General features: G+C 35.9%; 1 protein-coding gene across 1 annotated transcript; it reads left to right on the forward strand.

Moving 5' to 3' along the window:
* Positions 1-5,677: 5,677 nt before the first annotated feature.
* On the forward strand, positions 5,678-8,325 carry LOC111231123 (natural killer cell receptor 2B4-like). The gene is made up of 4 exons (XM_022758125.1): positions 5,678-5,767; positions 6,421-6,733; positions 6,818-7,105; positions 7,497-8,325. The coding sequence occupies exons 2-4, from the start codon at positions 6,529-6,531 to the stop codon at positions 7,616-7,618; spliced, it is 615 nt and encodes a 204-aa protein (XP_022613846.1). The 5' UTR covers positions 5,678-5,767; positions 6,421-6,528; the 3' UTR covers positions 7,619-8,325.
* Positions 8,326-15,412: the final 7,087 nt, after the last annotated feature.

Consider the following 15,412-nt stretch of genomic DNA (forward strand, 5'->3'; position numbering starts at 1 on the left):
TTGAACTTCTCTATTCAAAGTTCTCCTGTTCTGTATTACTGCTTGAGATCAGTTAAAAACACTGAATATTTTTTAATGCAAACCTTTATCAAAGTTACCAATTGATATCCATGAAAGATGTATGAATAGTAGTATTATGTGTTCCAGGCAAATCTTGTGGGCTTCTTTGCTTAATAAATAATAGCTCTCTCAATATGTATAGTTCTTATTTATTCACTCAACAGACCTAGTTTTTTTATGCTGCACCAGAGTTAACTGAGAGTCATTTTCACCTGTGGCCTCCGGGACATAAGAGAAATTTGAAAGAAAAAAAGTGAAGAAACAAAAAAGAAGGATTAAAAAACGTTACATAGGAACTACAAATAGCTTAATCTTTGTTCTATGTATTTGTTTTACTGGTGCAGTTTTTGTTCACTTCAACACTTAAGTTGCATGATGACCACTTCCTTTTGATCGCTCTGTATTTAACACAATCTTGTGTTTTCGTTTACTCTATGCAAGATGGAAAATACCTGTGATGACGTGTAAAAAAATAAACTGTCATCTTTACACAGTGATCACTCTGCACTCTAGGAAACAAAGATAAAAGAAAAAGCAGAAAACCAACCAAAATTAAAACAAAAATGTCAGTTTGTTCTTCTACATTTCATTTGACCCTGATCTGTGCAGCACCTTGCACCGATGTGCAACAAGGAGACACATCTGAAATCTGAAACAGTTCCCACATGAGAATTAGTACATGTTTGTTTAAAACAAACTTGGTCTTCCGATGTCTCTCTTCCTGCTCTGAAGGTCACAGGTGATACATGAGTCGATCAGGTTTTAATCGTGCTCTCTGTGCTTCACTCTTCAACACTGAACTCTGAGAAGTCTGAAATCTGGGACTACGAGATCACCTGACTGGTTCTGTTGAGCAAAAGATTTTATTTTCCTTCACTCTTTGCTCATATAATAAGCCTCCTGTTTTGCTTAGAGCTGTACTCAACATTCACCTAGTTCTGGGTTTATTTAATGACATTACATACTAGGACGCCCTGAAACCAGCTAACTGTAATGTTTTAATTTTAATTTTGCTAATGGTACTGAACAGCAGTCGCGTGGCAATATTTTTTTAGGCATCTTGTGGTCTTAGGTGCATTAAACAGTTTGAAAATAATTTTTCCACTGGCATTTTGGATTATTGCAGAAGAATAAGTTCCTGTGACAAACACTTAAAATATATATATAAGTATATATATACACAACACCACACATCACAACAACACACTCTCAATACATATTTTCTTATATAATACTACAGTGTGTGTAATAAAGTGTGATTCTTCTTCTACTGACAAAGCATAAACGCACATTCCCATCTACACTAAATCTACATCTCCTTTCACAGGATTCTCTTTTGGATTTTAAGGTCAGATCTTGACATGGGGATTACAGGTATGTGACAGGTAAGTAAAAAGTTAAAGTTAAGTGTTCAGACAGGTTAATTATAGGACCTTAGTTTTTCATAAAAACACCAGCTAAGTACAGGTTAGTGTTTACATATTGTGTTGATTTGTTGTAAAAACATGACTTGTCATATTCCAGTTGACGTTGAAGGGATATAGCATATTATTTTTTTCATGGTGACTGGATTTAGGCCTCAAAAAATCATTAAAGTGTTTTCATTTGTTGAGAATGATCTTGCTGAAACTTTTGTTTGTCCACAGAACTTATTTTCTGGCAATAATTGAAAAAGCCATGGAAAACTCTCATGTGCCTTTTTTGTGGCGGTACCAGGGGTGATGATATCGACCAGATAGGCGCCTACAAAAATATGTCATCTCCTGCCAGCTTGAGCGCCCGTCTGGCTGACAATGCTGTATAGCGATCTCAGCACGATCACAGTTAACCACACAGCCCAGTAAACTAGACCTAGTCTCAATACATGGTTAATGACTGAATTCCTTATTTTCAACTGGAAATCTCAACAAAAAAAAAAGGTAGGGGGTGGAGAGGCGAATATTTCCTGTCTTCAATACCGCATGTGCCACAGCTCAGAGAGCCAGAGTTTGAGAGGGTGTTTCTCTCAACTGAATCATGGTCCACTCAGTAGAAACTTAAAACACCAATGGCAACCTCAGGCGGCAGCTGGACAAACGGCTGATTCCCATGCTTCGAGCACCGTCTATCTGCCGCCGAGGGCCGCCAGCTTCCTCTTGTGCTTACACGCTTTGACCATTCAAATACCTAAACCATCTCCACCCTTGTTCTGATGTCGTGCTTCTGAGTTCCAATTTCAAAAGTAACAAAAGCTGCTAACAAGGCTTGGGCAGACGGTCGCCCACCCTGAGTCTGGTTTCTTGTCCCACTCTCGTTTTCTCCTGTTTAAAAGGGATTTCCTCTCCACTGTTCTATAGTTTTACTAATTGAATTGAATGCTAACACACATTGCACATCCAGGACAGCCGCCCCCTACTGAAAACTGTGTATGTGCATGTGCACTAAGGTAGGAGTTTGGTTGAAGACACAGCAAAAACACGCTTCACTTTCCTTATTATGTAATCACGTAATAGATGTGGTCAGAATGACCTTTCATTTTATATGTCTCTTAACCTAATTTTTCTAGTCAATTACTCCAATTATATTTCTAAAATCTGATTTGTTGTACCTTAGCATTAACATATCAGATGAATTAAATATTTGAGGCTACTAGTGGAGGATAGCCAAGCCAAGAAGCTTGTTTCAACAAATAGTCTGATTTAGTTGGTAATGAACATTAAGCCGAGAAACAATAACAAAAAAACATATGTAGATGGAAGGAGTTTAAATGCAATTGACTGAAATATTAAAACTATCATGTAAGTGGACACATTTTCTTATTTTAATATGGCGAGCTTCAGTCTGGATGCTGATTAGAGAATGCGACTAGGTGGGCTCAAGCACTGTTAAAGTGTGTATGATAGCCGTATCAGTACCTGATTTTGGCCGTGTAGCGGTAGCAACACATGCAGCTTGCGAGACTAAGACACATCATATATTACTTAGTTATATAGAGACATTGTAGATTTCTCATTGTATTATGTGTCTCTTTTACGAGCTCGCAGCTCGCGCTGAACTCTCTGTATTCATGCAGAAGGGGAAGGATTTACTTCTGGAGGTGCTGAGGATGATGTACCTCAGAAATGTGTTAATTCTTCATGGGCATTTCAATAGAAGTAACATTAGAACAGTGGAGAGGAAAACTCCCTTTATAAGAAGAACGTGAGGACAGAACCAGAACTACAGGGTGGGCGACCGTCTGCCACAGCCATGTTACAGCTTTGTTACTTTTGAATTTGGACTCAGAGACCGACACAGACAAGTAGAAGATTGGTTAAGTAATTTTAATGATCAAAGTGCGTTAAGCAAGATGAGAGCTGGCTGCAGAGGTGTGAAGACAGGATCAGCCGTTGCGTGCCAGACTGCAGCCTACGGTGTCCATGTGATTTTAATGTTATCTTACTGAGTGAGACATGATTCATTGAAGACACCTTCAAACTCTGTTACCTGTGGCACTAGGTAATATGAAAAAAGACAGAGAAAATATTCGCCTCTCCACCCCTAAAACTTTTTTAATTCGCAGTAAAAATAATGAATTCATGTCAGTAACCTGATATTGTTCTGATATTAGCTTTATGGGCTTTCGTTACTTGTCCTGCTGAGATCCTATACAGCATTGTCAGCAGAGCCTCAGCTGCAGATGACATATTTTTGGGCCAATCTGGTCGATATCATCACCCTGGTTACCCCCCACAAAAAAAGCCATGGGAGAGATTTTTCCATTGGCTTTACACCCTTTAATTCATGTGACAACAAAAAGGTTGCAATCAGTCTGATCAAAACCACTTTAAATGTTTACGGCTCAGACATCTCAACAAATGAAAACATTTAATGATCTTCAACTACTGAATAGCTCAAACAATCCAAGAGTTCACTTTCCAGTCATAAAATGTAAGATTGTAGTTAAACACATTGCTATGCCAACGTTTCAACGTATAAAATGACAAGTTCAGTTTTACACAAATCAACACAATGTTAAAACTTACCTTAACTTTAGCTGTGTTTTATGAAAACTAAGGTCCATATAATACTTAAAGACATGTAAGTCTAGATTTAATACTTTAACTTTTACTTACCTTTCACTTACCTTAATCCAGTGCAAGATACTGACCTTTGAAAATCCCAAAAGAAGGAATTCCTGGAATAAAAATGTAGATTAGGTGTAATGGGAAGTGCTTTAGACTTTGTTCGAAGATCCACGTTACACACTTGTATAGTATAATATATGATATATATATACCGTGTGTGTGATGTGTGGTGTTAATATAAATATTAGTGGTCACAAACTATTTCTCTGCAATATCCAAAAGTCCAGTGGAAAAATTAATCTGATCAAAACTGTTTAATGCCACCTAAGACACCAAGATGCTAAAAAATCATTCCACGGACTGCCTGTTCTAGTACCACTGAGCAAATTAACATAAAACATTACACGGTTAGCTGGTTTCATCGGGGGTTTAGTATTAATGTCAATTAAATAAAACCAGAACTAGGTGAATGTTGATACAGGCTCTAAGCAACAACAGGAGCTTTAATAGCAAGGAGTGAAGGAAAATTAAAATCTTTTGCTCAACAGAACCAGTCAGGTGATCTCTGAGTCCAGATTTCAGAAACTTCTCAGAGTTCAGTGAGTGAAGAGTGAAGCACAGGAGAGCAAGATAAAACCTGATGACTCATTATCACCTGTTGGACCTTCAGAGCTAGGAAGGAGGACACGGGGAAGACCAGTCTTGGTTTTAAAACAAACTGTAATTAATTCTCATTGAACTGTTTTTTCAGAGCTTCAGATTGTGTCTCCTTGTGCACATCGGTGCAAGGTGCTGGCACAGAATCAGGCTCAAATGAAATGTAGAGAACAAACTGACATTTTTTTAAATTTTTGGTTGTTTTCTGCTTTTTCTTTATCTTTGTTCCTAGAGTGCAGAGTGATCACTGTGGAAAGAATGACAGTTTATTTTTTTTACACGTCATCACAGGTTCATTTTCCATCTTGCCATAGGGTAAACCGAGAACACAAAGATTGTTAAATACAGAGCGATCAGAAAGGAAATGGTCATCACTCGCAACTTAAGTGTTGAAGTGAACAAAAACTGCACCAGTAAAAAACAAATACATAGAACAAAGAATTAGCAATTTGTAGTTCCTATGTAACGTTTTTTATCCTTCTTTTGTTTCTTTCACTTTTTTTCTTTCAAATTTCTCTTGATCCCGGAGGCCACAGGTGAAAATGACTCTCCAGTTAACTCTGTGCAGCAAAAAACTAGGTCCTGTTAGAGTGAATAAATAAGAACTATACATATAGAGAGAGCTATATTTATTAAGCAAAGAAGCCCACAAGATTTTGCCTGGAACACATAATACTTACTATTCATCATCTTTTCATGGATATCAATTGGTACTTTGATAAAGGTTTGCATTAAAAAATATTCAGTGTTTATTAACTGATCTCAAGCAGTATACAGAACAGGAGGAACTTGAATAGAGAAGTTCATTTGTTCACTTCCCGCACGCAAACGCCTGTGAGAGTGTTTTTGACAGGAAAAGCACATCTGTATAAGACTTTAACCCTGTGATCTGTTAGAGGAGAACACACGCACCTCACATTTGTGCAGTTTGGACTGAGTGAAGCCAGAGAACATGACGTCTGTCGCTGTGATACTGGGACTGCTGGTCTGCATAGAGGCACCAGGTAAGACAAGAACACTAATGAACTGTTATTAACAGATACAGCAATGATACGTGAGCAGGCTTCTTTACTGTGAATGATAAACTGAGCACCAGGGGCAGAACTGATCAACATGTGACGTTCATGTTGATTAGAAATACACACATGTTCTATCTGAAAGAATGTGAGCAGTCAGGAAGACGAGGTCAGTTAGTCCTTTATGTAGATTAAAAAGAACAATACTTTAACACTTGAAACAGTTCAAGTCTAAATGTACATTGTGACGTCACTGTGGGACTGAAGGGGTTTTGTTTTCTCAGAGGACACAGGTATTAGATTTCATTTGTTAATTGAGAAGTACAGGTCGAATCGATATTTTAAGATCTTATCACATTCCCCTCTTCGCTGATACAATGTTATAGTTGTCAGTATCAATACTTCTGATGATCGGTCACTTTATTTCATCAGAATCAAATATATGTAATTATTTATCATGAGCTAATCTCAGATTATATTTTATATCTATAAAAACATGAACCTGAATGTGCTGAGAACACAAGGTTCAAATCAGTGGCTCCTCTCTTGTCTCAATATTCATCTCACTTTTAATGATCACTGACTAATTCATGACTGAATTCAACATTCAAGTGATTCTGTGCTGTTGTGTTGTTTTACAGGCTCCAGTGCTGTGACTCCTGTATTTGTGCAGAAGGGGAAGGATTTAATGCTGGAGGTCATGGAGGATGATGTACCTGAGGGTTTTTTGATTTTTCAATGGATATTCAATGGAAAGTAACACTTTAGTAACATTTTCACCTGGTAAAGAACCAATAGTCTCTGATGTTTACACTGGAAGGGTTGAGGCTTCTGTGAAAAATTTCTCTGTGAAACTGAAGAATCTACAAGAGGCAGACAGTGGAGTTTATATTGCACAAGTGACAGCGGCTCAAGGAGATAAAATACTAGCTAGATACAGCGTCACAGTTCAAGGTAGGTTTGTTAACATCCCAGACACTGACAGAGACAATCTGCTGCCATGTTTCTGAAACGCTTCATGTAAACTTTCCCCCTCAGATCCAGTGTCTCCAGTTGCTCTGACAGTAGACTCTGTGTCCAGCAGCTCAGACTCCTGTAGCCTCACTGTGACCTGCAGCACACAGGACTCACATCACATCAACAGCACCTTTACATGTGACACCAACACCTGCAGTCAGGAGGGAGGAGAGAGGTCAAAGGTCACAACCTCTGGTGCTTCACTCAATGTCTATCTGCTGAATGACTTAATCATCTGTAACCATAGCAACCAGGTCAGCTGGACCAACAACAGTAAAATGATTGATGATTTCTGTTGGAGACACACTGGTAAGTCTGACAGACAAAACAACCTGTTGATAATAATAATGCACAGTGTGGAATTAAATTCAGAGCATATAAGGATTTATTTTTTAAATAAAACTTTTACTTTGTCCAAGTAAATAAATTCTGAACATGATCAACCACCATGTCAGAAGTTTTTTTAAAGGGACATTAAATGATGATAATGATTAAATAAATAATTTAATTTCCTTCTGCTTTTGCTGATGCAATTTTACCGTGTTTGACAAATGTTGTTGTTATTACTGAGTGTAGAACAAATAGGAGTTAGCACAATAAATACTGTTAAACTTAAATATCATTAAACAGTAAAAGGAATAACAGATTTATTACTTCCTCTTAACCACTGTATGTATGTACCTGTGTTGTTGTGCTGCAGGTCCAGAGGCTGGTATCTCTCTCTGCCTGGTGAAGACAGTCGTGTTCTCTGTCGGTCTGGTCATCATGGTGTCTGCTGTCATCAGTGTCCATCTCATGGAGAAGCTCAAGAGGCACAAATAATCAAACAGTTCTCTACTGATCAACTTCACATGTGTCTCACAGTCTTATCTAAATGTAAAGTTAAAGGTGGCCTGTGTGGTCTTTGACCACTGGGAGCACTTTTCTTTTTTTCTAGGTGGGGCCTTCTCTTGTATTATGCATGTGCACAAGAAATGTAGCAAAGCACCGACAAAGTGAAGGAGGGAGAAGACTGCAGACATAGATGTAAACAATTCAGGGTTTTATTTCCTTTATAAATTATCTTTGAATATACATGAAACACTTCTGTAAGGTTTCAATGATACAATATAAACAGAGAAAAATAAGCATTTTATTGAAAATGTACTGTTTTTAATTTAGAAAACGAACTTGAAATGAAAATTATTCTTGATTATCCATTGATTATACCCAATAATATATTTTCTTACTTTGTAAATACAATGATTGTAAAGAGATTTCCCTGTTGAAAATGTTTATAGAGGTTGTTTTGTTCAAGAATGTACAAAAAATATGTAAATTTTATTAATGCAATATATGTCACACTGCATGAAGTCATATTTACAATATTCTTAAAAAGATTGCACTTACATCTGTTTTGTAAATTCCATGTTCTTTAGACCAAGTAATTGATAGTTTTTTAAACCATGTTTTAATCTTTTCACTAAACTAAGTAAAGGAGCTTCTTATATTTGCAACATTACATTTATTAAATCTATAAGCCTCTCTCACATCTTTTCATTTTGTGAATTAACACTTAATCCCGCTCTGGTGTATTGTGAGTGTCTCAGCAAGGAATAGAACATTATTGTTATAGGAAACACACTTGATACACTGACTGCACAGCAAAATATGATGCAGAAACACAAAATATTTAATTACGATTGACTCGAGGAGTTTCACTTTTTAGTTGAACTTAAAGGAATACTTGGAACTAGAATGAGAACTGAGAATTTCTCTTTGGAGCATCAAATACTCTAAAAGATACTCTTGAAAGAGGTCTCACTAAAGCGTGAAGCTTTTTCCAGCATAATAAACTTCACTAACATTGATCCTTAAGTTCAGAACAGCTGCAAACTTTGCAGATCAACCACAAGTAGCAAGTACTTGATTCCAAACAGATGGATTTTCAGTTTTCCTTTAATTTTCTTCATGTTTCAACACATAAAAAAAGTTAATTCAAGTCTTTAGAAACCAGACAAATAAAAAATTGTATGTCTCTTAACGGCAAACCATCATTCAATTATGATTCTGTTCTGAGCAGTCTTCTTGGGATGCAATAACATGTATGATATATTTACAATTATAAACAGCTATTAAGCTTTAATCAGTTCACTTTTAATAAAAAAAAAGACAGTTGCTAACAAGTGGCTAAATGACACTACAGAGATTGTCATTAAACAAGAATATAAACAAACGCACTCCCGCTCTCAAACCAGCTGGACACTGGGGGGCCTTGCAACTTTGCTCATTTGCATATGTTCAGAAGCTTTTAGATCATAGGGCTGCTTTGTGGAATTAGATCCATATACAATATGACAGCACAATATCTACATAAAATACAAAGCATGCAGCCTAAAAATCATCTACACTTGCTGAAATTTTAGTGCCCATATGTTTGTGCCACACTCTAATTAGTAGGCCAGTGTTGGTACTTATGAACAAAACTATTAAGCCTATACTGACTGGGCATAGAGTGGCTAATCAATACTATTTTGCAGAGACACCTGCATGCTGGGGGTGCATGCTGGGGGTGCATGCTGTGTCGTCAGCTTTCAGCTTGGGCTGCACTTAAATACAAGTGCAGTATGTGGAATACATTAATTTCAGGCCTTAGTGGGCTTTTGTACCACAGCATACAGGGTCCAAAGAGTTAAAAACAGGCTTTCTGGCAGTCATGCCTCAGTGGATCCCAGTTTCAATGTCAGGAAACGCACACACCGTATTTTACATGGTTTCTCTTTCATCTGCAAGTCACTAACAAACAACATATTTTCATTTTCTTTAATTTACATTTCATTTGGCTAGATTTCTATTACTTCACCGCATTAATATTTACATTACTTGAGCTGCAGCTACACATCTTCACTAAATCTTCACACAGCGGCATACTTTAAAACCCCTGAATGGGATTTGATGTTTATGATGTTGGCAAATCGCTATTGGTGACTCTAATGCCTTACTATACTATGACTATTTTATGCCTTATTATATTTGATGTTTTATGAGGTTTTATGCCTTACTGTAATATGGCATATTTAATGCCTTTTTATGCCTTAAAGTATGATGACATTTTTATGCTTTACTATTTATGCTTTATGCTTTACATTTTTATGACTTTTTATGGCTTACTATACTATGACGTTTATATGCCTTCTTATGCCTTAGTATACTATGAAATTTTTATGCCTTGCTATTGTTACGTCTGGCTCAAACACCAAACATAATAATGGACACAACACCAGAAAGAAGTTTACTACATTAAAGTTTATCAACAATATATGGGTGAAACTGAAAAGAAGACATATACCTTGCACCACAAAGGTGCTGCTGCACCAGGAGGCAGAGAGAGAGAGCTTTATAATGACTTTATTATGACTTTTTATGGCTTACTATACTATGTCGTTATTATGACTCGTTTTTATGACTTTTTTTTTTTTTTTTTTTAAGTTTATTTTTTGGGCTTTTTTATGCCTTTATTTGATAGTACAGTAGAGAGACAGGAAATGGGGAGGCAGAGAGAGGGGGAATGACATGTAGCAAAGGGCTGTCCAATGCGAGACTATGATGATTATGATGTTTTTATGACGTTTTATGACTTACTACAATATGACGTTTTTGACTTTTTATTCTTTGGTATACTATGTTGTTTTTATTACTTTTTATGCATCTCTATATTGTGATGTTTTTATCACTTTTTATGCTTTACTTTACTATGATGTTTTTGCTTTTTACTGCCTTACTATACTATGAATTTTTATGCCTTATCATACTATGTGGTTTTTATGACTTTTTATGCCTTACTATACTATTACATTCCTAGGACATTTGTGCCTTACTATATTATGTCATATTTATGCCTGTTTATGCCTTACTATTCTATGACGTGTTTATGGCTTACTATACTATGTCGTTATTATGACTTATTTATTATGCAGCAGGAGGCAGAGAGAGAGAGAGAGAGCTGAAACAAAGGGCCGGCCTAAATAGACCACCAGTCAGCACAGGTGTGTGTCCATCAGGCCATCAACTTAGAAGGATCAGCAACAGGATCAAAAGGAAACACCAAAATAAAACAGAATCTAACCCTATGTAACACTATACTATGTCCTTTTTTTTATGCCTGAGTCCACTATGACATTTTTATCACTTTTTATGCTTTAACATACTATATTGTTATTATGACCGTTTATGGCTGAATATACTTAAGGACTTTTTATGCCTGACTGTACTATGACATTTTTATGCCTTACAATAAAAATCTCTCTCTGCATCAAAAAGCATCTCTCTGCTGGTATCTCTCTCTGCCTGGTGAAGACAGTCGTGTTCTCTGTCGGTCTGGTCATCATGGTGTCTGCTGTCATCAGTGTCCATCTCATGGAGAAGCTCAAGAGGCACAAATAATCAAACAGTTCTCTACTGATCAACTTCACATGTGTCTCACAGTCTTATCTAAATGTAAAGTTAAAGGTGGCCTGTGTGGTCTTTGACCACTGGGAGCACTTTTCTTTTTTCTAGGTGGGTCCTTCTCTTGTATTATGCATGTGCACAAGAAATGTAGCAAAGCACCGACAAAGTGAAGGAGGGAGAAGACTGCAGACATAGATGTAAACAATTCAGGGTTTTATTTTATCAGTTTTAAAAATGCATGCAAAGCTTTTCTCAGGCGTCAAAGATACTCACAATATATGACTGTTAATGTAAATGTTGTTTCTTTGCAAAAAAAACTTTTAATATTCAATACAAATGCAAATTATTCTTGATTATCCATTGATTATACCCAATATTCAATAATCTCATTCTGTAAATAAAATGATTGTAAAGAGATTCCCCTGTTAAAAATGTCTGTGGATGTTGTTTTCTTGAAAAAATTACAAATAATATAACTTTCATTAATACACTATATGTAACAATGCGCAGAAGACTGACATAGATGTAAACAATTCAGCGGTTTTATTTCCTTTATAATATTTTGAATATACATGAAACACTTCTGTAAGGTTTTAATGATACAATAAACAGAGAAAAATAAAGCATTTATGTTGAAAATGTACTGTTTTTTAATTTGAGAAACGAACTTGAAATGAAATTATTCTTGATTATCCATTGATTATACCCAATAATATATTTTCTTACTTTGTAAATACAATGATTGTAAAGAGATTTCCCTGTGAAAATGTTTATAGAGGTTGTTTTGTTCAAGAATGTACAAAAAATATGTAAATTTTATTAATGCAATATATGTCACACTGCATGAAGTCATATTTACAAATTCTTAAAAAGATTGCACTTACATCTGTTTTGTAAATATCCATGTTCTTTAGAACCAAAGTAATTGATAGTTTTTTAAACCATGTTTTAATCTTTTCACTAAACTTAAGTAAAGGAGCTTCTTATATTTGCAACATTATATTTATTAAATCTATAAGCCTCTCTCACATTTGTAATTTTGTGATTAAACACTTAATCCCGCTCTGGTGTATTGTGAGTGTCTCAGCAAGGAATAGAACATTATTGTTATAGAAACACACTTGATACACTGACTGCACATCGATAAATAATGATGCAAACCAAATATTTAATTACGATTGACTCGAGGAGTTTCACTTTTTAGTTGAACTTAAAGGAATACTTGAACTAGAATGAGCTGAAAGATTTCTCTTTGGAGCATCAAATACTCTAGATACTCTTGAAAGAGGTTCACTAAAGCGTGAAGCTTTTCTCAGCATAATAAACTATCACTTCACTAACATTGATCCTTAAGTCTGCAAACAGCTGCAAACTTGCTAGCGAGACAGTGCAAGTACTTGTTACAGATGTGATTTTCAGTTTTCCTTTAATTTTCTTCATGTTTTCGCAACAAATAAAAATTAATTCAAGTCTTTTAAAAACCAGACAAATAAAAAATTGTATGTCTCTTAAGCGGCAACCATCATTCAATTAGATCTTGTTCTGAGCAGTCTTCTTGGGATGCAATAACATGTATGATATATTTACAATTATAAACAGCTATTAAGCTTTAATCAGTTCAATTTTAATAAAAAAAAAGACAGTTGCTAACAAGTGGCTAATGACACTACAGAGATTGTCATTAAACAAGAATATAAACAAACGCACTCCCGCTCTCAAACCAGCTGGACACTGGGGGGCCTTGCAACTTTGCTCATTTGCATATGTTCAGAAGCTTTTAGATCATAGGGCTGCTTTGTGGAATTAGATCCATATACAATATGACAGCAAAATATCTACAATAAAATATACAAAGCATGCAGCCTAAAAATCATCTACACTTGCTCAGTTTAAGTGCCCATATGTTTGTGCCACACTCTAATTAAGTAGGCCAGTGTTGGTACTTATGAACAAAACTATTAAGCCCTATACTGACTGGCATAGAGTGGCTAATCAATACTATTTTGCAGAGACACCTGCATGCTGGGGGTGCATGCTGTGTCGTCCAGCTTTCAGCTTGGGCTGCACTTAAAATACAAGTGCAGTATGTGGAATACATTAATTTCAGGCCTTAGTGGGCTTTTGTACCACAGCATACAGGGTCCAAAGAGTTAAAAACAGGCTTTCTGGCAGTCATGCCTCAGTGGATCCCAGTTTCAATGTCAGGAAACGCACACAACCGTATTTTACGATGTTTCTCTATTTTCATCTGCAATGCTAAGTCACTAACAACAACATATTTTCATTTTCTTTAATTTACATTTCATTTGGCTAGATTTCTATTTACTTCACCGCATTAATATTTACATTACTTGAGCTGCAGCTACACATCTTCACTAATCATTCACACAGCGGCATACTTTAAAACCCTGAATGGGATTTGATGTTTATGATGTTGGCAAATCGCTATTGGTGACTCTAATGCCTTACATACTATGACTATTTTATGCCTTATTATATTTGATGTTTTATGAGGTTTTATGCCTTACTGTTAATAGGGCATATTTAATGCCTTTTTATGCCTTAAAGTATGATGACATTTTTATGCTTTACTATTTATGCTTTATGCTTTACATTTTTATGACTTTTTGTGGCTTACTATACTATGACGTTTATATGCCTTATTATGCCTTAGTATACTATGAAAATTTTTATGCCTTGCTATTGTTACGTCTGGCTCAAACACCAACATAATAATGGACACAACACCAGAAAAGAAGTTTACCTACATTAAAAGTTTTCAAAACAATATATGGGTGAAACTGAAAAGAAGACATATACCTTGCACCACAAAGGTGCTGCTGGCACCAGGAGGCAGAGAGAGAGAGCTTTATAATGACTTTATTATGACTTTTATGGCTTACTATACTATGTCGTTATTATGACTCGTTTTTATGACTTTTTTTTTTTTTTTTTTTTTTAAGTTTATTTTTTGGGCTTTTTTATGCCTTTATTTGATAGTACAGTAGAGAGACAGGAAATGGGGAGGCAGAGAGAGGGGGAATGACATGCAGCAAAGGGCCGTCCAATGCGAGACTATGATGATTATGATGTTTTTATGACGTTTTATGACTTACTACAATATGACGTTTTTGACTTTTTATTCTTTGGTATACTATGTTGTTTTTATTACTTTTTATGCATCTCTATATTGTGATGTTTTTATCACTTTTTATGCCTTTACTTTACTATGATGTTTTTGCTTTTTACTGCCTTACTATACTATGAATTTTTATGCCTTATCATACTATGTGGTTTTTATGACTTTTTATGCCTTACTATACTATTACATTCCTAGGACATTTGTGCCTTACTATATTATGTCATATTTATGCCTGTTTATGCCTTACTATTCTATGACGTGTTTATGGCTTACTATACTATGTCGTTATTATGACTTATTTATTATGCAGCAGGAGGCAGAGAGAGAGAGAGAAGAGCTGAAACAAAGGGCGGCCTAAATAGACCACCAGTCAGCACAGGTGTGTGTCCATCAGGCCATCAACTTAGAAGGATCAGCAACAGGATCAAAAGGAAACACCAAAATAAAACAGAATCTAACCCTATGTAACACTATACTATGTCCTTTTTTTATATGCCTGAGTCCACTATGATATTTTTATCACTTTTTATGCTTTAACATACTATGTTGTTATTATGACCGTTTTATGGCTGAATATACTTAAGGACTTTTTATGCCTGACTGTACTATGACATTTTTATGCCTTACAATAAAAATCTCTCTCTGCATCAAAAAACATCTCTCTGCTGTATCTCTCTCTGCCTGGTGAAGACAGTCGTGTTCTCTGTCGGTCTGGTCATCATGGTGTCTGCTGTCATCAGTGTCCATCTCATGGAGAAGCTCAAGAGGCACAAATAATCAAACAGTTCTCTACTGATCAACTTCACATGTGTCTCACAGTCTTATCTAAATGTAAAGTTAAAGGTGGCCTGTGTGGTCTTTGACCACTGGGAGCACTTTTCTTTTTCTAGGTGGGTCTTTCTCTTGTATTATGCATGTGCACAAGAAATGTAGCAAAGCACCGACAAAGTGAAGGAGGGAGAAGACTGAGACATAGATGTAAACAATTCAGGGTTTTATTTGATCAGTTTTGAAAATGCATGTAAAGCTTTTCTCAGGCGTCAAAA

The sequence above is a fragment of the Seriola dumerili genome, unplaced genomic scaffold, assembly GCF_002260705.1.
Source record: "Seriola dumerili isolate Sdu_G_001 unplaced genomic scaffold, Sdu_1.0 BDQW01000291.1, whole genome shotgun sequence".
NCBI classification, from domain to species: domain Eukaryota; kingdom Metazoa; phylum Chordata; class Actinopteri; order Carangiformes; family Carangidae; genus Seriola; species Seriola dumerili.

Bases quoted from the DNA above. Each gene is read 5' to 3' on its own strand.
- LOC111231123 (XM_022758125.1), top strand. From the start codon at position 6,529: ATGGAAAGTAACACTTTAGTAACATTTTCACCTGGTAAAGAACCAATA. The intron at 6,734-6,817 runs GTAGGTTTGTTA...TTTCCCCCTCAG, and splicing joins ATACAGCGTCACAGTTCAAG to ATCCAGTGTCTCCAGTTGCT. The intron at 7,106-7,496 runs GTAAGTCTGACA...GTTGTGCTGCAG, and splicing joins TTTCTGTTGGAGACACACTG to GTCCAGAGGCTGGTATCTCT.